Consider the following 22,003-nt stretch of genomic DNA (forward strand, 5'->3'; position numbering starts at 1 on the left):
ACATTCCCCCCCAACGGCACGCTAGGACATTCCCCCCAGCGGCACGCTAGGACATTCCCCCAGCGGCACGCTAGGACATTCCCCCAGCGGCACGCTAGGACATTCCCCCCAGCGGCACGCTAGGACATTCCCCCAGCGGCACGCTAGGACATTCCCCCAGCGGCACGCTAGGACATTCCCCCAGCGGCACGCTAGGACATTCCCCCCCAGCGGCACGCTAGGACATTCCCCCCAGCGGCACGCTAGGACATTCCCCCCAGCGGCACGCTAGGACATTCCCCCCAGCGGCACGCTAGGACATTCCCCCCAGCGGCACGCTAGGACATTCCCCCCAGCGGCACGCTAGGACATTCCCCCAGCGGCACGCTAGGACATTCCCCCAGCGGCACGCTAGGACATTCCCCCCAGCGGCACGCTAGGACATTCCCCCCAGCGGCACGCTAGGACATTCCCCCCAGCGGCACGCTAGGACATTCCCCCCAACGGCACGCTAGAACATCCCCCCCAACGGCATTGTGTGTCAGGAGAATAGCTGAGGGGGTTGGAAGCATTAGATGGATGTGTGTACTAAGGCCGAGTGTGTGTGTGTGTGTGCGTGCGTGTGTGTGTAAGAGAGTATGTGTGAGAGTGTGTGTACAGGTGAATCTCACCTGGTCGATGATGGAGTCCAGGGCGCTGAGCAGCAAGAAGCCCCTGCCCCTGACCAGGTATTCGCCCAGGGCAACCATGTGACTCTCCTCGTCCTCCTCTCCCCGTGACTCCGCCCTCTGAGCCACGGCGCTGCAAAGCTGGTGAACGTCAGTGAGGAACTCCCTCGCCAGAGTGTTACTGGCCCCACTCATATCAGAACTATGGACAGAAAGAACACATTCACATGTAGAGAGAACATCAGTCAGTCAGTTTACATTCACATGTAGAGAGAACAGTCAGTCAGTCCCTGTTACTGGCCCAGTCAGTTTACATTCACATGTAGAGAGAACAGTCAGTCAGTCAGTTTACATGCACATGTAGAGAGAACAGTCAGTCAGTTTACATTCACATGTAGAGAGAACATCAGTCAGTCAGTTTACATTCACATGAAGAGAGAACAGTCAGTCAAACTGTTACTGGCCCAGTCAGTTTTCAACTACAGTACCAGTCAAAGGTTTGGACAGCTACTCATTCAAGGGTTTTATTTATTTTTTTACTTCAAAACTATGAAATAACACATGGAATCATGTAGTAACCAAAAAAAAGTGTTAAAAGCATACAAAATATATTTGAGATTTGAGATTCTTCAAAGTAGCCACCCTTTGCCTTGATGACAGCTTTGCACAACCTTGGAATTCTCTCAACGAGCTTCACCTGGAATGCTTTCCCAACTGTCGAAGGAGTTCCCACATATACTTAGCACTTGCTGGCTGCTTTTCCTTCACTCTGCAGTCCAACTCATCCCAAACTATCTCAATTGCATTGAGGTCGAGTGAGGTTGAAACGGAGCTGCACTTCCCAAAGTGCCAAATGTATGGCCATAATAAAGACACATATGTCAAATCAGATTGGGCTGGAGCCAGAGACAGCAGAACCAAGTTCCTACATTTGAATTTCAAACAAAACCACACTACATTTTCTCTCTGGGGCTCTCAGGATGACAAATCAGAGCAAGATGACTGAAAGTACCAACAGTTGAAGTCTGAAGGTTACGTTGGAGTCATGAACTCGTTTTTCAACCACTCCACAAATATCTTGATAACAAACTGTAGTTTTGGCAAGTCGGTTAGGACATCTACTTTGTGCATGACAAGTCATTTTTCCAACAATTGTTTACAGACAGATTATTTCACTGTATCACAATTCCAGTGGGTCAGAAGTTTACATACACTAAGTTGACTGTGCCTTTAAACAGCTTGGAAAATTCCAGAAAATTATGTCATGGCTTTAAAAGCTTCTGATAGGCTAATTGACATCATTTGAGTCAATTGGAGGTGTACCTGTGGATGTATTTCAAGGCCGACCTTCAAACTCAGTGCCTCTTTGCTTGACATCATGGAAAATCAAAAGAAATCAGCCAAGACCTCAGAAAAAAACATTTGTAGACCTTCACAAGTCTGGTTCATCCTTGGGAGCAATTTCCAAATGCCTGAAGGTACCACATTCATCTGTACAAACAATAGTACGCAAGTATAAACACCATGGGACCACGCAGCCGTCATACTGCTCAGGAAGGAGACGCGTTCTGTCTCCTAGAGATTAACGTACTTCGGTGTAAAATGTGCAAATCAATCCCAGAACAACAGCAAAGGACCCCGTGAAGATGCTGGAGGAAACAGGTTACAAAGTATCTATATCCACAGTAAAACGAGTACTATATCGACATAACATGAAAGGCCGCTCAGCAAGGAAGAAGCCACTGCTCCAAAACTGCCATAAAAAAAGCCAGACTACGGTTTGCAACTGCACATGGGGACAAAGATCATACTTTTTGTCCTCTGGTCTGATGAAACAAAAATATAAATGTTTGGTCATAATGACCATCGTTATGTTTGGAGGAAAAAGGGGGAGGCATGCAAGCCGAAGAACACCATCCCAACCGTGAAGCACAGGGGTGGCAGCATCATGTTGTGGGAGTGCTTTGCTGCAGGAGGGACTGGTGCACTTCACAAAATAGATGGCATCATGAGGAAAAGAAAATTATGTGGATATATTAAAGCAACATCTCAAGACATCAGTCAGGAAGTTAAAGCTTGGTCACAAATGGGTCTTCCAAATGGACAATGACCCAAAGCATACTTCCAAAGTTGTGGAAAAATGGCTTAAGGACAACAAAGTCAAGGTATTGGAGTGGCCATCACAAAGCCCTCACCTCAATCCTATAGAATATTTGTGGGCAAAACTTAAAAAGCGTGTTTGTGCAAGGAGACCTACAAACCTGACTCAGTTACTCCAGCTCTGACAGGAGAAATAGGCCAAAATTCCTAAGACAGGGAATTTTTACTAGAATTAAATTGTGAAATTGTGGAATTGTGAAAAACTGAGTTGAAATGTATTTGGCCGAGGTGTATGTAAACTTTGACTTCAACTGCACATTATTTACCTTCAGAGGTGAATGTATCAAATCAGTTGCTGTGGTAATTGTTTTGTTGCTGTGCATTATCCTCAAACAATAGCATGGTATTTTTATTGTTGTAACAGCTACTGTAAATTGAACACTGCAGAGACTGCAGAGACAGTCGAGAGAGACTGCAGAGACAGTCGAGCGAGACTGCAGAGACAGTCGAGCGAGACTGCAGAGCGAGCGAGACTGCAGAGCGAGCGAGACTGCAGAGACTGCAGAGAGAGAGACTGCAGAGACTGCAGAGACAGTAGAGAGAGAGACTGCAGAGACAGTAGAGAGAGAGACTGCAGAGACAGTAGAGAGAGAGACTGCAGAGACAGTAGAGAGAGAGACTGCAGAGACAGTAGAGAGAGAGACTGCAGAGACAGTAGAGAGAGAGACTGCAGAGACAGTAGAGAGAGACTGCAGAGACAGTAGAGAGAGACTGCAGAGACAGTAGAGAGAGACTGCAGAGACAGTAGAGAGAGAGACTGCAGAGACAGTAGAGAGAGACTGCAGAGACAGTAGAGAGAGAGACTGCAGAGACAGTAGAGAGAGAGACTGCAGAGACAGTAGAGAGAGAGACTGCAGAGACAGTAGAGAGAGAGACTGCAGAGACAGTAGAGAGAGAGACTGCAGAGACAGTAGAGAGAGAGACTGCAGAGACAGTAGAGAGAGAGACTGCAGAGACAGTAGAGAGAGAGACTGCAGAGACCGTAGAGAGAGAGACTGTAGAGACCGTAGAGAGAGACTGTAGAGACCGTAGAGAGAGAGACTGTAGAGACCGTAGAGACAGTAGAGAGAGTCAGACTGCAGAGAAAGTCGAGAGAGACAGTAGAGAGAGACAGAAAGAGAGTAGAGAACACAGTATGCCAGCTGACCTGTGTAATTTCCTTAAAGTAGAAATTACATGACAGCTCTGTTCTTCACACGTTCTCAAATAGGTTCCTCACAAAATAAAAATCTAAACCTTGGTGTGTATTTGGTGTTAGAGTTGTTTACACATAAAATCCCACTAGACCAGCGCTTCCCAACCTGAAGAACAAATTCATGGAAAATAGAAACATCATCATATCTCCTGAGACCAAGATTGAGGGCTTTGAACCCACTCATCCTAAAACCCCTAAATATCCACATCCTTGGAGCTAAAGCATGGTTACGCAACGAATCAGATAGACGGGAAGGCAGTGTTGTGTTCATGTCTTAGTGCTCTAAACCCAAGTAGAAAGTCAAAACACGAAGCTCTGTTATCAACCAGCCTGAATGTATGACTGAGGCTTGTGTCCAGAATGGGACCCTATTCTATTGTCAAAAAGGGGGGTAGGTGGTGGGTGTGGCGGGAGGGGTAGGTGGTGGGTGTGGCGGGAGGGGTAAGTGGTGGGTGTGGCGGGAGGGGCAGGTGGTGGGTGTGGCGGGAGGGGCAGGTGGTGGGTGTGGCGGGAGGGGCAGGTGGTGGGTGTGACGGGAGGGGTAGGTGGTGGGTGTGACGGGAGGGGTAGGTGGTGGGTGTGGCGGGAGGGGTAGGTGGTGGGTGTGGCAGGGGGCGCGCCAGAGTTTGAGTGGAGTTGAGCAGTCAGAAACGGTGATGGACATGGAGTCTTTTCAGCGAGCCAAACGGTAGGTTACCATGACGTCAGATCGCCTCTGGTCACCGGTTACTCTTTCTGCAGTGAGGATTCTTCAGAGAAATATTTCACAGCTGATCTGCAGATAATCGTTGTTTTGATCTCAGAACCAGTATTAGCAGTCTGTAAATCAGGGAGCCAAATGAATGGCTCTTTCACCGATGCATTTCGGTTCCTGACATCCACCAAAAAGGTCCAGACATTTTTTTGTTCGCATCTCTAATGTTTTTAATTATCAGATAATTCAGTTGTAACTGGCTCACATTTTACACACAACTTTAACTCTGTTCCAGACTCAGACCGTCTTTAGTACCGTACGACTCACACTACCCGTCTTTAGTACCGTACGACTCACACTACCCGTCTTTAGTACCGTACGACTCACACTACCTGTCTTTAGTACCGTACGACTCACACTACCTGTCTTTAGTACCGTACGACTCACACTACCTGTCTTTAGTACCGTACGACTCACACTACCTGTCTTTAGTACCGTACGACTCACACTACCTGTCTTTAGTACCGTACGACTCACACTACCTGTCTTTAGTACCGTACGACTCACACTACCTGTCTTTAGTACCGTACGACTCACACTACCTGTCTTTAGTACCGTACGACTCACACTACCTGTCTTTAGTACCGTACGACTCACACTACCTGTCTTTAGTACCGTACGACTCACACTACCTGTCTTTAGTACCGTACGACTCACACTACCTGTCTTTAGTACTGTACGACTCACTACTGTCTTTAGTACTGTACGACTCACTACTGTCTTTAGTACTGTACGACTCACTACTGTCTTTAGTACTGTACGACTCACACTACTTCTTTTCTTCCAAAAGCCTGATTAGAAACGGTCTCTGGTGCACATGGGATCATTCATTTTCTTGCCAACAATTACACAGGCTGTGACCTATTTCTTAGTCGACTCGTACCAACATCTCAGCACATTATTGGCTAAATGAATCCAACCGAATAAGCCTAATTAAAATCGCAGTGATGAAGGACATGAGCTTGGTCAGAGCAGTACCAGAGCTTGTGGCTCAGCAGTACCAGAGCTTGTGGCTCAGCAGTACCAGAGCTTGTGGCTCAGCAGTACCAGAGCTTGTGGCTCAGCAGTACCAGAGCTTGTGGCTCAGCAGTACCAGAGCCAAACTGAAGCGGATTTAAAACTGCAACATTTTCTATCTAATTTCCACAGCTAATGCTGCGTTCCGCCCCGGTTAATGCTGTGTTCTTTAGCTCCATCATCAATACTGCTAAAATCATTTTAAAAAATGTATTCGCTCCATTTTTTATTTTGGTGATTTTGCACACAAATCTGTTTACATCCCTGATAGTGAACATTTCTCCTTTGTCAAGATAATCCATCCACCTGACAGGTCTGGCATATCAACAAGCTGATTAAACAGCAGGATCATTACAAAGGTGCACCTTGTGCTGTGGACAATAAAAGACCACTCTAAAATGTGCAGTTTTGTCACACAACGCCACAGATGTCTCAAGATTCAAGTTGAGAGAACATGCAATTGGCATGCTGACAGCATGAATGTCCACTGGAGCTGTTGCCAGAGAATTTAATGTTCATTTCTCTGCCATAAGCAACCTCCAATGTCGTTGAAGAGAATTTGGCAGTACGTCCAACCATCCTCACAACCGCAGCCCAGGACCTCTACATCTGGCTTCTCCACCTGTGGGATCGTCTGAGACCAGACACCTGGACAGATGAAACTGTAGGTTTGCACAACCAAAGAATTTCTGTACAAGCTGTCAGAAAACGTCTCATCTGCGTGCTCGTTGTCCTCACCAGGGTCTTGACCTGACTGCAGTGCGGGCTTCTTAACTGACATCAAATGGGCAGATGCTCACCTTCACTGGCTGGAGAAGTGTCCTCTTCACAGATTAATCCCAGTTTCAACTATCACAGGTAGATGGCAGACAGTATGGTGTTGTGTGGGCGAGCATTTTGCTGATGTCAACGTTGAGAAGAGTGCCCCCTGGTGGAGGTGGGGTTATGGTATGGGCAGGCAGGCAGGCAGGCAGGAACAGAGTGCCCCCTGGTGGAGGTGGGGTTATGGTATGGGCAGGCAGGCAGGCAGGCAGGAACAGAGTGCCCCCTGGTGGAGGTGGGGTTATGGTATGGGCAGGCATGCAGGCAGGCAGGAACAGAGTGCCCCCTGGTGGAGGTGGGGTTATGGTATGGGCAGGCAGGCAGGCAGGAACAGAGTGCCCCCTGGTGGAGGTGGGGTTATGGTATGGGCAGGCAGGCAGGCAGGCAGGAACAGAGTGCCCCCTGGTGGAGGTGGGGTTATGGTATGGGCAGGCAGGCAGGAACAGAGTGCCCCCTGGTGGAGGTAGGGTTATGGTATGGGCAGGCAGGCAGGAACAGAGTGCCCCCTGGTGGAGGGAGGGTTATGGTATGGGCAGGCAGGCAGGCAGGAACAGAGTGCCCCCTGGTGGAGGTGGGGTTATGGTATGGGCAGGCAGGCAGGAACAGAGTGCCCCCTGGTGGAGGTAGGGTTATGGTATGGGCAGGCAGGCAGGCAGGCAGGCAGGAACAGAGTGCCCCCTGGTGGAGGTGGGGTTATGGTATGGGCAGGCAGGCAGGCAGGCAGGAACAGAGTGCCCCCTGGTGGAGGTGGGGTTATGGTATGGGCAGGCAGGCAGGAACAGAGTGCCCCCTGGTGGAGGTAGGGTTATGGTATGGGCAGGCAGGAACAGAGTGCCCCCTGGTGGAGGTAGGGTTATGGTATGGGCAGGCAGGCAGGCAGGCAGGAACAGAGTGCCCCTGGTGGAGGTGGGGTTATGGTATGGGCAGGCAGGCAGGCAGGCAGGAACAGAGTGCCCCCTGGTGGAGGTGGGGTTATGGTATGGGCAGGCATGCAGGCAGGCAGGAACAGAGTGCCCCCTGGTGGAGGTGGGGTTATGGTATGGGCAGGCAGGCAGGCAGGAACAGAGTGCCCCCTGGTGGAGGTGGGGTTATGGTATGGGCAGGCAGGCAGGAACAGAGTGCCCCCTGGTGGAGGTAGGGTTATGGTATGGGCAGGCAGGCAGGAACAGAGTGCCCCCTGGTGGAGGTAGGGTTATGGTATGGGCAGGCAGGCAGGCAGGAACAGAGTGCCCCCTGGTGGAGGTGGGGTTATGGTATGGGCAGGCAGGCAGGAACAGAGTGCCCCCTGGTGGAGGTAGGGTTATGGTATGGGCAGGCAGGCAGGCAGGCAGGAACAGAGTGCCCCCTGGTGGAGGTGGGGTTATGGTATGGGCAGGCAGGCAGGCAGGCAGGAACAGAGTGCCCCCTGGTGGAGGTGGGGTTATGGTATGGGCAGGCAGGCAGGAACAGAGTGCCCCCTGGTGGAGGTAGGGTTATGGTATGGGCAGGCAGGAACAGAGTGCCCCCTGGTGGAGGTAGGGTTATGGTATGGGCAGGCAGGCAGGCAGGCAGGAACAGAGTGCCCCCTGGTGGAGGTGGGGTTATGGTATGGGCAGGCAGGCAGGCAGGCAGGAACAGAGTGCCCCCTGGTGGAGGTGGGGTTATGGTATGGGCAGGCAGGCAGGAACAGAGTGCCCCCTGGTGGAGGTAGGGTTATGGTATGGGCAGGCAGGCAGGAACAGAGTGCCCCCTGGTGGAGGTAGGGTTATGGTATGGGCAGGCAGGCAGGCAGGCAGGAACAGAGTGCCCCCTGGTGGAGGTGGGGTTATGGTATGGGCAGGCAGGCAGGAACAGAGTGCCCCCTGGTGGAGGTAGGGTTATGGTATGGGCAGGCAGGCAGGCAGGCAGGAACAGAGTGCCCCCTGGTGGAGGTGGGGTTATGGTATGGGCAGGCAGGCAGGCAGGCAGGCAGGCAGGCAGGAACAGAGTGCCCCCTGGTGGAGGTGGGGTTATGGTATGGGCAGGCAGGAACAGAGTGCCCCCTGGTGGAGGTGGGGTTATGGTATGGGCAGGCAGGCAGGCAGGAACAGAGTGCCCCCTGGTGGAGGTGGGGTTATGGTATGGGCAGGCAGGCAGGAACAGAGTGCCCCCTGGTGGAGGTAGGGTTATGGTTTGGGCAGGAAGGCAGGCAGGCAGGAACAGAGTGCCCCCTGGTGGAGGTGGGGTTATGGTATGGGCAGGCAGGCAGGCAGGCAGGCAGGAACAGAGTGCCCCCTGGTGGAGGTGGGGTTATGGTATGGGCAGGCAGGCAGGCAGGCAGGCAGGAACAGAGTGCCCCCTGGTGGAGGTGGGGTTATGGTATGGGCAGGCAGGCAGGAACAGAGTGCCCCCTGGTGGAGGTGGGGTTATGGTATGGGCAGGCAGGCAGGCAGGCAGGCAGGCAGGCAGGAACAGAGTGCCCCCTGGTGGAGGTGGGGTTATGGTATGGGCAGGCAGGCAGGCAGGCAGGCACAGAGTGCCCCCTGGTGGAGGTGGGGTTATGGTATGGGCAGGCAGGCAGGCAGGCAGGAACAGAGTGCCCCCTGGTGGAGGTGGGGTTATGCCTATCATTATATCAACTGACTGATTTCCTTAAAAAACTTCAGGCTAGGTTCTAATGTTCTCCACTTCCTGTCTGACTGATGTGCCCAAAGTAAACTGCCTGTTGCTCAGGCCCAGAAGCTATGCATATAATTGGTGCCATTGGATAGAAAACACTGAAGTTTGTAGAAATGTTAAAATGATGTATGAGACTATAACAATAGATATGGTAGGAGAAAATCCAAAGAAAAACTCTTACAATGGAAAGCTATGGGTCATGTGCTATTTCAACTCCCAGATTGCAATTCCTATGGCTTCCACTAGAGGTCAACAATCTTTGTTCAAGGTTTCAGGCTGGTTTCTTCCCAAACGAGGAAGAATTTAGAGTTTTGGTTCTGTGAGTCAGAAATCAGTCTGTGTGCGTGACGAAGAGGACACGCACCTGCTAATCTTACTTTCCCATTGAACTTCTTTCCGTGTGAAATATTATAGTTTGATTACATTTTAGGGTACCTGAGGATTACATAGAAATGTATGTTGCCTTGTTTTAACAAAGTTTAGCGGTAGCTTTTTGGATTCCTTTATCTGCATGTTGAATGATTACTCAAATTGATGGCTCCAACTAATAAGACTTTTTAAGACATAAAGGAGGATTTTATCTAACAAAAACGACCATGCATGTTGTACCTGAGACTTTGCAAAACAGAGGAAGACTATCAAAAAGTAAGTGAATATTTAAATCGCTATTTATGATTTTACAAAGTCTGTGCTGGTTGAAAAATATTTTGATGTGGGGCGCTGTCCTCAAACAATCGCATGGCATGCTTTGGCAGTAAAGCCTATTGTAAATCGGACAGTGCAGTTAGATTAACAAGATTTTAAGCTTTTAACCGATATAAGACACTTGTTTGTACATAAATGTTTAATATCCATTATTTATTTGAGTTGCCTGCCCTCCAAGTTCACCGGAAGCTGTCGACGAGCCCAAAGAACTCAGTAAAATGTTGATGTTTCCATTTTGGTTCAGTGTATTTTTTCTACATCTGGTTTTAGTCATTTAAGTTTTTACACAGAAAGCATTAATATATTGATTTTTTTAACACATGGATTGGACTTGGCTTTAGGTGGCCCACCCCAGGATTCCAATGGCAGAAAAATCCCTGGTAGTGTTGCAATATAGGGAATATGGTGCCACTTCTGGACGCAACTCTAGCCTCAACATCGACAAGTCTGGACCAATCTAGCTTTAAATCTAGCTTTAATCTAGCAGGGCCCTGGCCTCCACACGGGCCCTGGCCTCCACACGGGCCCTGGCCTCCACACGGGCCCTGGCCTCCACACGGGCCCTGGCCTCCACATGAAAACAAAGTGTTTGAGAAGAACGTAAAAGTGCAGTATGTGCTATGTAAGAAAGCTAACGTTTCAGTTCCTTGTTCAGAACATGAGAACATATGAAAGCTGGTGGTTACTTTTAACATGAGTCTTCAATATTCCAAGGTAAGAGGTTTTAGGTTGTAGTTAATATAGTATTTATAGGACTCTCTCTCTATACCACTTGTATTTCATTTACCTTTGACTATTGGATGTTTTTATAGGCACTTTAGTATTGCCATTGTAACAGTATAGCTTCCGTCGCTCTCCTTGCTCCTACCTGGTCTCGAACCAGGAACACAAGGACAACAGCCACCACATCGAAGCAGAGTTACCCATGCAGAGCAAGGGAAACAACCACCCCAAGGCTCAGAGCGAGTGAAGTTTGAAACGCCATTTCACTTCAGTTACACCAGCCTAATCTCAGGAGTTGATAGGTTTGAAGTCATAAACAGCGCAATGCTTGACACACAACGAAGAGCTGCTGGCAAAACGCACTAAAGTGCTGTTGGAATGAATGTTTACGTGCCTGCTTCTGCCTACCACCGCTCAGTCAGATTATATGCAACACAGGACACGCTAGATAATATCATCAACCATGTGTAGTTAACTAGTGATTATGATTGATTGTTTTTTATAAGATAAGTTTAATGCTAGCTCGCAACTTACCTTTGCTTACTTCATTCGCGTAAGTGGTTAGAGCGTTGGACTAGTTAACTGTAAGGTTGCAAGATTGAATTCCCCGAGCTGACAAGGTGAAAATCTGTCTTTCTGCCCCTGAACAAGGCAGTTAACCCACCCTTCCCCGGTAGGCCGTCATTGAAAATAAGAATGTGTTCTTAACTGACTTGTCTAGTTAAATAAAGATGAAATAAAAAGGTGTAAAATTATATATAATAATAAATAAATAAAAATCGGCGCCCCAAAAATGCCGATTTCCGATTGTTATGAAAACTTGAAATCAGCCCTAATTAAATCGGCCATTCCCATTAAATCGGTCGACCTCTAGTCTCCACCACAGACACACATTATTCTCACATTATATTCACATTCAGATAATTTCATAGTTATTACAACATACGTTGTTAAAGTTACTTACAAAATACGTTCTTGAATAGGAATGAAACTATTTGACAACTGGATGCAAATATAAACGCAGGAAAATTATTAAGTAAAAGAAACTGTGTGACAGGATTTCTTGAAACAGTTCGAGCGAAAGACACTTCAGTCCCCCAACACACCTTGAGGTGACACTTCTCACTTCCTCACAACAAATCCTCTTTCTGCCTCACAAATCCTCTTCCTGCCACCATAGAGTTACACACCCCTTCATACGTTACTACACAACACCAGCCCCTACCTTCATTTAACTAGGCAAGTCAGTTAAGAACAAATTCTTACTTACAATGACGGCCTACCGGGGAAGGGTGGGTTAACTGCCTTGTTCAGGGGCAGAACAACAGATTTTTACCTTGTCAACTCGGGGATTCGATCTAGCAACCTTTCGGTTACTGGCCCAACGCTCTAACCACTATGCTACGGAGCCTTCCAATACACATTTATGTCAGTCCATGTGTGTGTGATATCTATCACACACACTTCCATCTCTCCAATGCCAAAACTATCAATAATCATCATCAACCAACCAAAGATTAGTGTGTCTGAGTACTTTCCCTCCAGCCAATGTGGTTTGATCCAGGCGTAAGGATACAATCTGCTGCTTCCTCCACAGCCCTAATGACTGGCGGTCCTGTTTTTAGCAGAAAATTCACATTTTCCAGATTTGGAGAGTTGATCAGTGGATCACATAAAGGCATGTGATGAAAGAGCTAACCTCTGGGGAGCTAGCTAGGAGAGGGCTAACCTCTGGGGAGCTAGCTAGGAGAGGGCTAACCTCTGGGGAGCTAGCTAGGAGAGGGCTAACCTCTGGGGAGCTAGCTAGGAGAGGGCTAACCTCTGGGGAGCTAGCTAGGAGAGGGCTAACCTCTGGGGAGCTAGCTAGGAGAGGGCTAACCTCTGGGGAGCTAGCTAGGAGAGGGCTAACCTCTGGGGAGCTAGCTAGGAGAGGGCTAACCTCTGGGGAGCTAGCTAGGAGAGGGCTAACCTCTGGGGAGCTAGCTAGGAGAGGGCTAACCTCTGGGGAGCTAGCTAGGAGAGGGCTAACCTCTGGGGAGCTAGCTAGGAGAGGGCTAACCTCTGGGGAGCTAGCTAGGAGAGGGCTAACCTCTGGGGAGCTAGCTAGGAGAGGGCTAACCTCTGGGGAGCTAGCTAGGAGAGGGCTAACCTCTGGGGAGCTAGCTAGGAGAGGGCTAACCTCTGGGGAGCTAGCTAGGAGAGGGCTAACCTCTGGGGAGCTAGCTAGGAGAGGGCTAACCTCTGGGGAGCTAGCTAGGAGAGGGCTAACCTCTGGGGAGCTAGCTAGGAGAGGGCTAACCTCTGGGGAGCTAGCTAGGAGAGGGCTAACCTCTGGGGAGCTAGCTAGGAGAGGGCTAACCTCTGGGGGGCTAGCTAGGAGAGGAACGGTGTGTATGTGTGTTAAGTTGTGTGTGTGTGTGTGGGGGGGGGGGGGGGACAGGGACTGATGGCTGGGAGCAAAGCTGAGTTAGAAGAATGACACCACTATGACAACTCCAACTCCCCACGACCACAACCTGCTGTTCCTACTGCTAAAGAAAGTGCATCTGAAACTTACAAAACACAAAGCTGTAACTGGTGGTCGACTAAACAGCTACAAATGACACGGCAAACATTTTAACTGTGTAGAAGACAACTGTTGATGCTTTGACCCTTGTTATACCACACAATCTCGAGAGTGGTTACTCTGCCCGGAGAGCACCACCACTGTGTGTGACATTAGTTCTACAACACCAATCAATCACTGCTGATACGTCACGTCACCCATAAAGACCACACCCATTAAAATGGATAAAACCAACTGGGTTCAGCCAATGAACCAATATTATTCCTCAAAATTGGGTTGATTGGTTTGTGGCCGGGGACTTTAATGCAGGGAAACTGAATTTGGTTTTACCTCATTTCTACCAGCATGTTAAATGTGGAAACAGAGGAAAAAAAAAAAAAAAAAAAAAAAAAAAACTCTAGACCACCTTTACGCCACACAGAGATGCAAAGCTCTCCCTCGCCCTCCATTTGGCAAATGTGACTAATACTATCCTCCCGATTCCTGCTTACAAGCAAAACATAAAGCAGGAAGCACCAGTGACTCGATCAATAAAGAAGTGGACAAATGAAGCAGATGCTAAACTACAGAACTGTTTTGCTATCACAGACTGGAACATGTTCCGTGATTCTTCCGATGGCATTGAGGAGTACACCACATCAGTCACTGGCTTCATCAATAAGTGCATTGATGACGTCGTCCCCACAGTGACTGTACGTACATACCCTAACCAGAAGCCATGGATTACAGGCAACATCCACGCTGAGCTAAAAGGGTAGAGCTGCCACTTTCAAGGAGCGGGACTCTGGCCCAGAAGTTTTTAAGAAGTGCCCTCCAACGAACCATCAAACAGCAGCGTCAATACAGGACTAAGATTGAATCCTACAACACCAACTCCGACGCACGTCGGAGCTGCCCAGTGACGCGAACCTACCAGACAAGCTCTTTTCGAGGCAAGCAACACTGAAGCATGCTTGAGAGTACCAGCTGTTCTAGATGACTGTGTCATCACGCTCTCCGTAGCCGATGTGAGTAAGACTTTTAAACAGGTAAACATTCACAAGGCCGCAGGGCCAGACATGTACTCCGAGCATGCGCTGACCAAAAGGCAAGTTTCTTCACTGACATTTTTGAACCTCTTCCTGTCTGAGTCTGTAGTACTAACATGTTTCGAGCAGACCACCATAGTCCCTGTGCCCAAGAACACGAAGGCAACCTGCCTAAATGACTAGCGACCGCAGCACTCACATCTGTAGTCATGAAGTGCTAACGAAGGATGAGAAATATGTTAACTCTTTCGGGATAGGGGGCAGCATTTTCACTTTTGGATGAATAGCGTGCCCAGAGTGAACTGCCTCCTACTCTGTCCCAGATGCTAATATATGCATATTATTATTAGTATTAGAGGTCAACCGATTATGATTTTTCTTCGACAATACCGATACCAATTATTGGAGGACCAAAAAAAGCCGATATAGATTAATCAGACTATTTTTTTTTATTTATAATAATGACAATTACAACAATACTGAATTAACACTTATTTTAACTTAATATCAATAAAAATCCATTTAGCCTCAAATAAATAAAGAAACATGTTCAATTTGGTTTAAATAGTGCAAAAACAAAGTGTTGGAGAAGTAAAAGTGCAATATGTGCCATGTAAGAAGGATGACGTTTAAGTTCCTTGCTCAGAACATGAGAACATATGAAAGCTGGTGGTTCCTTTAAACATGAGACTTCAATATTCCAAGGTTGTAGTTAAGGTTGTAGTTAATATAGTAATTATAGGACTATTTCCCTCTATACCATTTGTATTTCATTAACCTTTGACTATTGGATGTTCTTATAGTCACTATAGTATTGCCAGTGTAACAGTATAGCTTCCGTCCCCCTCCTCGCCCCTACCTGGGCTCAAACCAGCAACACATCGACAAAAGGTACATGAAATACAAATGGTATAGAGAGAAATAATCGGTCGACGTCTAATCCAGACTTCTGTTGGGTAACAGGAGGGTTACAGACAAACATCCAGACTTCTGTTGCATTTTCAAAATTGCAGACCATCAAAACAAATCTGTGTTTGAAACCATTTCAGTAGCCTACACATTAGTCACACTAAATATGGTCCTGCAGTACATTAGCTAATTTACTTCACTGTCGCTCTTCGCCTGCCCAGCAGTTCAGCTAACTGGAGAGAAACGCATCTAAAACCCGTCTATTCTCCAGGTTTTCTAAAGGGACCGACCAATTGTTTGAACAAAGCTTTAAAACACAGAACACCCTCTGGTGTGAGCTAGTTCTCTGATCTTCATTTCATCTGAGTCAGGAAGTTCACAAAGACCTTACCAGAACTTCAGAGCATCCTTGTTGCCATGGCGGTTGTGGAGGTGGCGGACACAGTGGAAAAGACACAGGAAACTCTCCAGGCACTGAAGACTGACCTGAGAGGGGAGAGAAGGGAGGAGATTGACCTCAGGGTGTCTAAGATCAAAATAGAGTGTTCCTAGTATCTCCCCATTTAAAATGTCCACCCATAAACGTTGAAGGTACGAGAAGATCTTAGAAAGCTCAGGCTTACCTGCTACCTCGCGTCGCTAGAATACAGGCTTACCTGCTACCTCGCGTCGCTAGGATACAGGCTTACCTGCTACCTCGCGTCGCTAGGATACAGGCTTACCTGCTACCTCGCGTCGCTAGGATACAGGCTTACCTGCTACCTCGCGTCGCTAGGATACAGGCTTACCTGCTACCTCGCGTCGCTAGGATACAGGGTTGTTTTACCTCGTGTTCAGATACAGGGTTGTTTTACCTCGTGTTCAGATACTGTGTTACGTGCTACCTCATGTAGCTAGGATACAGTGTTGCGTACTACCTCATGTAGCTAGGATACAGTGTTACCTCATGTGGCTAGGATACAGGGTTACGCGCTACCTCATGTGGCTAGGATACAGGGTTGTGTTACCTCGTGTTAGGATACTGTGTTATGTGCTACCTCATGTAGCTAGGATACAGGGGTAGCTAACTCTTTAGGTCACCATGTCCACGAGCAAGCTCATTAAGTCACCATGTCCACTAGCTAGCTCATTAAGTCACCATGTCCACTCGCGAGCTCATTAAGTCACCATGTCCACTCGCGAGCTCATTAAGTCACCATGTCCACTCGCGAGCTCATTAAGTCACCATGTCCACTAGCTAGCTCATTAAGTCACCATGTCCACTCGCGAGCTCATTAAGTCACCATGTCCACTCGCGAGCTCATTAAGTCACCATGTCCACTAGCGAGCTCATTAAGTCACCATGTCCACGAGCTAGCTCATTAAGTCACCATGTCCACTCGCGAGCTCATTAAGTCACCATGTCCACTAGCTAGCTCATTAAGTCACCATGTCCACTCGCGAGCTCATTAAGTCACCATGTCCACTCGCGAGCTCATTAAGTCACCATGTCCACGAGCTAGCTCATTAAGTCACCATGTCCACGAGCTAGCTCATTAAGTCACCATGTCCACTAGCTAGCTCATTAAGTCACCATGTCCACTAGCTAGCTCATTAAGTCACCATGTCCACTCGCGAGCTCATTAAGTCACCATGTCCACTAGCGAGCTCATTAAGTCCCCATGTCCACTAGCGAGCTCATTAAGTCACCATGTCCACTCGCGAGCTCATTAAGTCACCATGTCCACTCGCGAGCTCATTAAGTCACCATGTCCACTCGCGAGCTCATTAAGTCACCATGTCCACTAGCGAGCTCATTAAGTCCCCATGTCCACTAGCGAGCTCATTAAGTCCCCATGTCCACTAGCGAGCTCATTAAGTCCCCATGTCCACTAGCGAGCTCATTAAGTCCCCATGTCCACTAGCGAGCTCATTAAGTCCCCATGTCCACTAGCGAGCTCATTAAGTCCCCATGTCCACTAGCGAGCTCATTAAGTCCCCATGTCCACTAGCGAGCTCATTAAGTCCCCATGTCCACTAGCGAGCTCATTAAGTCACCATGTCCACTAGCGAGCTCATTAAGTCACCATGTCCACTAGCGAGCTCATTAAGTCACCATGTCCACTAGCTAGCTCATTAGGTCACCATGTCCACTCGCGAGCTCATTAAGTCACCATGTCTACTCGCGAGCTCATTAAGTCACCATGTCCACTCGCGAGCTCATTAAGTCACCATGTCCACTAGCGAGCTCATTAAGTCACCATGTCCACTAGCGAGCTCATTAAGTCACCATGTCCACTAGCGAGCTCATTAAGTCACCATGTCCACTCGCTAGCTCATTAAGTCACCATGTCCACTCGCGAGCTCATTAAGTCACCATGTCCACTAGCGAGCTCATTAAGTCACCATGTCCACTAGCGAGCTCATTAAGTCACCATGTCCACTAGCGAGCTCATTAAGTCACCATGTCCACTCGCGAGCTCATTAAGTCACCATGTCCACTAGCGAGCTCATTAAGTCACCATGTCCACTAGCGAGCTCATTAAGTCACCATGTCCACTAGCGAGCTCATTAAGTCACCATGTCCACTAGCGAGCTCATTAAGTCACCATGTCCACTAGCGAGCTCATTAAGTCACCATGTCCACTAGCGAGCTCATTAAGTCACCATGTCCACTAGCGAGCTCATTAAGTCACCATGTCCACTCGCGAGCTCATTAAGTCACCATGTCCACTAGCTAGCTCATTAAGTCACCATGTCCACTAGCGAGCTCATTAAGTCAGATGTAGCAGAGCTGGATAGATACTGTGTCCTGTAGCAGCACAACACCAGAGCCTGACATTCAGACAGGTGGGACTTTCCAAAACAGGAAGAGCAGAGAAAGACAAGCTGCCTGACTTCAGCAGCATCACGACCTCCCGTCTTGCTCGGTCCTCGATGCTACATTATTCAGGTGACTACCTCAGTCGTGGCCCTGCTCTGCCAAACACGGGGATGGAGGGACTGCATGGGTTGTCAGGTCCACAGAGCAGAGCAGGGTCAACTGGTTAGTTTGACAGCATGATGTGGTGACTCAACATCCTTCCTCTGTGTATTACAACATTCAGCGGTCAACAGGAACAGCCTCCTCAAACGTCCTCCACCATCAGAGGCCTTTGTCTTAACAGTACTGGGTCTTACAGTAACTAACTTCACAGTTACTGTAAAGTGGTGTTAACTGTTTTACAGTAACTAGGCTAGCCTTACAGGAGAGTGTAGCCAACTGTGTTTTACAGTAACATCAACCCAACATTAAAACAAGAGCACACTACAAGAGACAGACTGACCAGTGTCAAGAGAGGACAGGGCAGGACAGCAGTGGGCACCCCAGGAGGAGCTACTGAGAGGGACAGAGGTCCCGAGAGGGGCAGAGGTCCCGAGAGGGGCAGAGGTCCCGAGAGGGGCAGAGGTCCCGAGAGGGGCAGAGGTCCCGAGAGGGGCAGAGGTCCCGAGAGGGGCAGAGGTCCTGGACATCCCGAAGGGTATACTGGACAAGTAGCATCACACATGCCCCGCCCACCCGAGGATCTATTTCCTGTGTTTGAGGGGTGCAACATCCACTTCACTGTGTTGATTTCTGTCACTCCTCTTTCAGACTCTTGCTTGTGCCTGTCATTTTTGTTATGATCCAAACACACCGAGGTAATGGCTGAAATGGGCTCAACAGAATACATGTTTTCATTAGCGTCGATAAGCACTAAGGCTTCGTCAGTGATTTAATGCTTCGACACTTACAGGGCCTTCGGAAAGTATTCACACCCCTGGACTTTTTATACAATTTGTTGTTACAGCCTTCGTTTACAAATGGATTCAACTGGTATTTGTTGTTACAGCCTTCGTTTACAAATGGATTCAACTGGTATTTGTTGTTACAGGCTTTGTTTACAAATGGATTCAACTGGTATTTGTTGTTACAGCCTTCGTTTACAAATGGATTCAACTGGTATTTGTTGTTACAGCCTTCGTTTATAAATGGATTCAACTGGTATGTTGTTACAGCCTTCGTTTATAAATGGATTCAACTGGTATGTTGTTACAGCCTTCGTTTATAAATGGATTCAACTGGTATTTGTTGTTACAGCCTTCGTTTATAAATGGATTCAACTGGTATTTGTTGTTACAGCCTTCGTTTATAAATGGATTCAACTGGTATTTGTTGTCACTGGGCGACACACAATACTTCATAATGTCAAAGTGGAATTATGTTTTTAGAAATGTTTACAAATCAATTTTTAAAAAATGAACAGCTGAAATGTGAATAAGCATTAAACCTCTGCTATTCCCACATAAGTTCAGGAATAAAGGGTCACATATGATGCATGGACTCACTATGTGAGCAAATAGTGTTAAACATGATGTTTAAATGACTACCTACCTCATCTCTGGACCCCACACACAGATCATTTTAAGTTCCCTCAGTCGAGCAGTGAATTTCAAAAACACATTTTTCAACCACAAAAGACCAGGGAGGTTTTCCAATGTCTCCCAAAGAAAAGCACCGACAGGTAGATAAAAAAAATAAAAAAAGTTTAAAAATAACTGCATATATCCCTTTGAGCAGGGTGAAGTAATTCATCACACTTTGGATGGTGTATCAATACACCCAGTCACTACAAAGATACAGGGGTCCTTCTTAACTAAGCTGCCAAAGAGGAAACCGCTCAGGGATTTCACCATGAGGCCAACGGTGACGTTGTCACATTTTCAGAGTGTAATGGCTGTGAGAGAACTGAGGATGGATCAACAACATTGTAGTTACTCCACAATACTACAATGAATTCACCTGTCAGCAGGACAATAACCTGAAACACAAGGCCAAATCTACACTGGAGTTGCTAACTAAGAAGACAGTGAAAAATATATATTTAATCCATTTTGAATTCAGACTAACACAACAAAATGTGGAATACGTTGAGGGGTGTGAATACTTCCTGAAGGAACTGTAGTCTACCCACCCACACTGTCTCTGTTGACTAGAGAGAAGGTACCAATACTTCCTGAAGGAACTGTAGTCTACCCACACTGTCTCTGTTGACTAGAGAGAAGGTACCAATACTTCCTGAAGGAACTGTAGTCTACCTACCCACACTGTCTCTGTTGACTAGAGAGAAGGTACCAATACTTCCTGAAGGAACTGTAGTCTACCTACCCACACTGTCTCTGTTGACTAGAGAGAAGGTACCAATACTTCCTGAAGGAACTGTAGTCTACCTACCCACACTGTCTCTGTTGACTAGAGAGAAGGTACCAATACTTCCTGAAGGAACTGTAGTCTACCTACCCACACTGTCTCTGTTGGCGAGAGAGAAGGTACCAATACTTCCTGAAGGAACTGTAGTCTACCCACCCACACTGTCTCTGTTGGCTAGAGAGAAGGTACCAATACTTCCTGAAGGAACTGTAGTCTACCTACCCACACTGTCTTTGTTGACTAGAGAGAAGGTACCAATACTTCCTGAAGGAACTGTAGTCTACCTACCCACACTGTCTCTGTTGACTAGAGAGAAGGTACCAATACTTCCTGAAGGAACTGTAGTCTACCTACCCACACTGTCTCTGTTGACTAGAGAGAAGGTACCAATACTTCCTGAAGGAACTGTAGTCTACCTACCCACACTGTCTCTGTTGACTAGAGAGAAGGTACCAATACTACCTGAAGGAACTGTAGTCTACCTACCCACACTGTCTCTGTTGGCTAGAGAGAAGGTACCAATACTTCCTGAAGGAACTGTAGTCTACCTACCCACACTGTCTCTGTTGGCTAGAGAGAAGGTACCAATACTTCCTGAAGGAACTGTAGTCTACCTACCCACACTGTCTCTGTTGACTAGAGAGAAGGTACCAATACTTCCTGAAGGAACTGTAGTCTACCTACCCACACTGTCTTTGTTGACTAGAGAGAAGGTACCAATACTTACTGAAGGAACTGTAGTCTACCTACCCACACTGTCTCTGTTGACTAGAAAGAAGGTACCAGTACTTCCTGAAGGAACTGTAGTCTACCCACACTGTCTCTGTTGACTAGAGAGAAGGTACCAATACTTCCTGAATGAACTGTAGTCTACCTACCCACACTGTCTCTGTTGACTAGAGAGAAGGTACCAATACTTCCTGAATGAACTGTAGTCTACCCACACTGTCTCTGTTGACTAGAGAGAAGGTACCAATACTACCTGAAGGAACTGTAGTCTACCTACACTGTCTCTGTTGACTAGAGAGAAGGTACCAATACTTCCTGAATGAACTGTAGTCTACCTACCCACACTGTCTCTGTTGGCTAGAGAGAAGGTACCAATACTTCCTGAAGGAACTGTAGTCTACCTACCCACACTGTCTCTGTTGACTAGAGAGAAGGTACCAATACTTCCTGAAGGAACTGTAGTCTACCTACCCACACTGTCTCTGTTGGCTAGAGAGAAGGTACCAATACTTCCTGAAGGAACTGTAGTCTACCTACACTGTCTCTGTTGGCTAGAGAGAAGGTACCAATACTTCCTGAAGGAACTGTAGTCTACCTACCCACACTGTCTCTGTTGACTAGAGAGAAGGTACCAATACTTCCTGAAGGAACTGTAGTCTACCCACACTGTCTCTGTTGACTAGAGAGAAGGTACCAATACTTCCTGAAGGAACTGTAGTCTACCTACACCGTCTCTGTTGACTAGAGAGAAGGTACCAATACTTCCTGAAGGAACTGTAGTCTACCTACCCACACTGTCTCTGTTGACTAGAGAGAAGGTACCAATACTTCCTGAAGGAACTGTAGTCTACCTACACTGTCTCTGTTGGCTAGAGAGAAGGTACCAATACTTCCTGAAGGAA

The 22,003-nt window shown here is 47.6% G+C and overlaps 1 protein-coding gene across 1 annotated transcript in view; it reads right to left on the reverse strand.

Annotated features, from left to right (window-relative positions):
• lyst (lysosomal trafficking regulator) overlaps window positions 1–22,003 on the reverse strand; it is a gene marked incomplete at its 3' end in the record, with an annotated part of 204,258 nt that overhangs the window by 159,040 nt on the left and 23,215 nt on the right. Inside the window, 2 exon segments of the mRNA XM_064924533.1 lie at window positions 651–849; window positions 15,555–15,649. Coding sequence (XP_064780605.1) covers window positions 651–849; window positions 15,555–15,649 — 294 coding nt within the window.

The sequence above is a fragment of the Oncorhynchus masou genome, chromosome 18 (genome assembly GCF_036934945.1).
Source record: "Oncorhynchus masou masou isolate Uvic2021 chromosome 18, UVic_Omas_1.1, whole genome shotgun sequence".
NCBI classification, from domain to species: domain Eukaryota; kingdom Metazoa; phylum Chordata; class Actinopteri; order Salmoniformes; family Salmonidae; genus Oncorhynchus; species Oncorhynchus masou.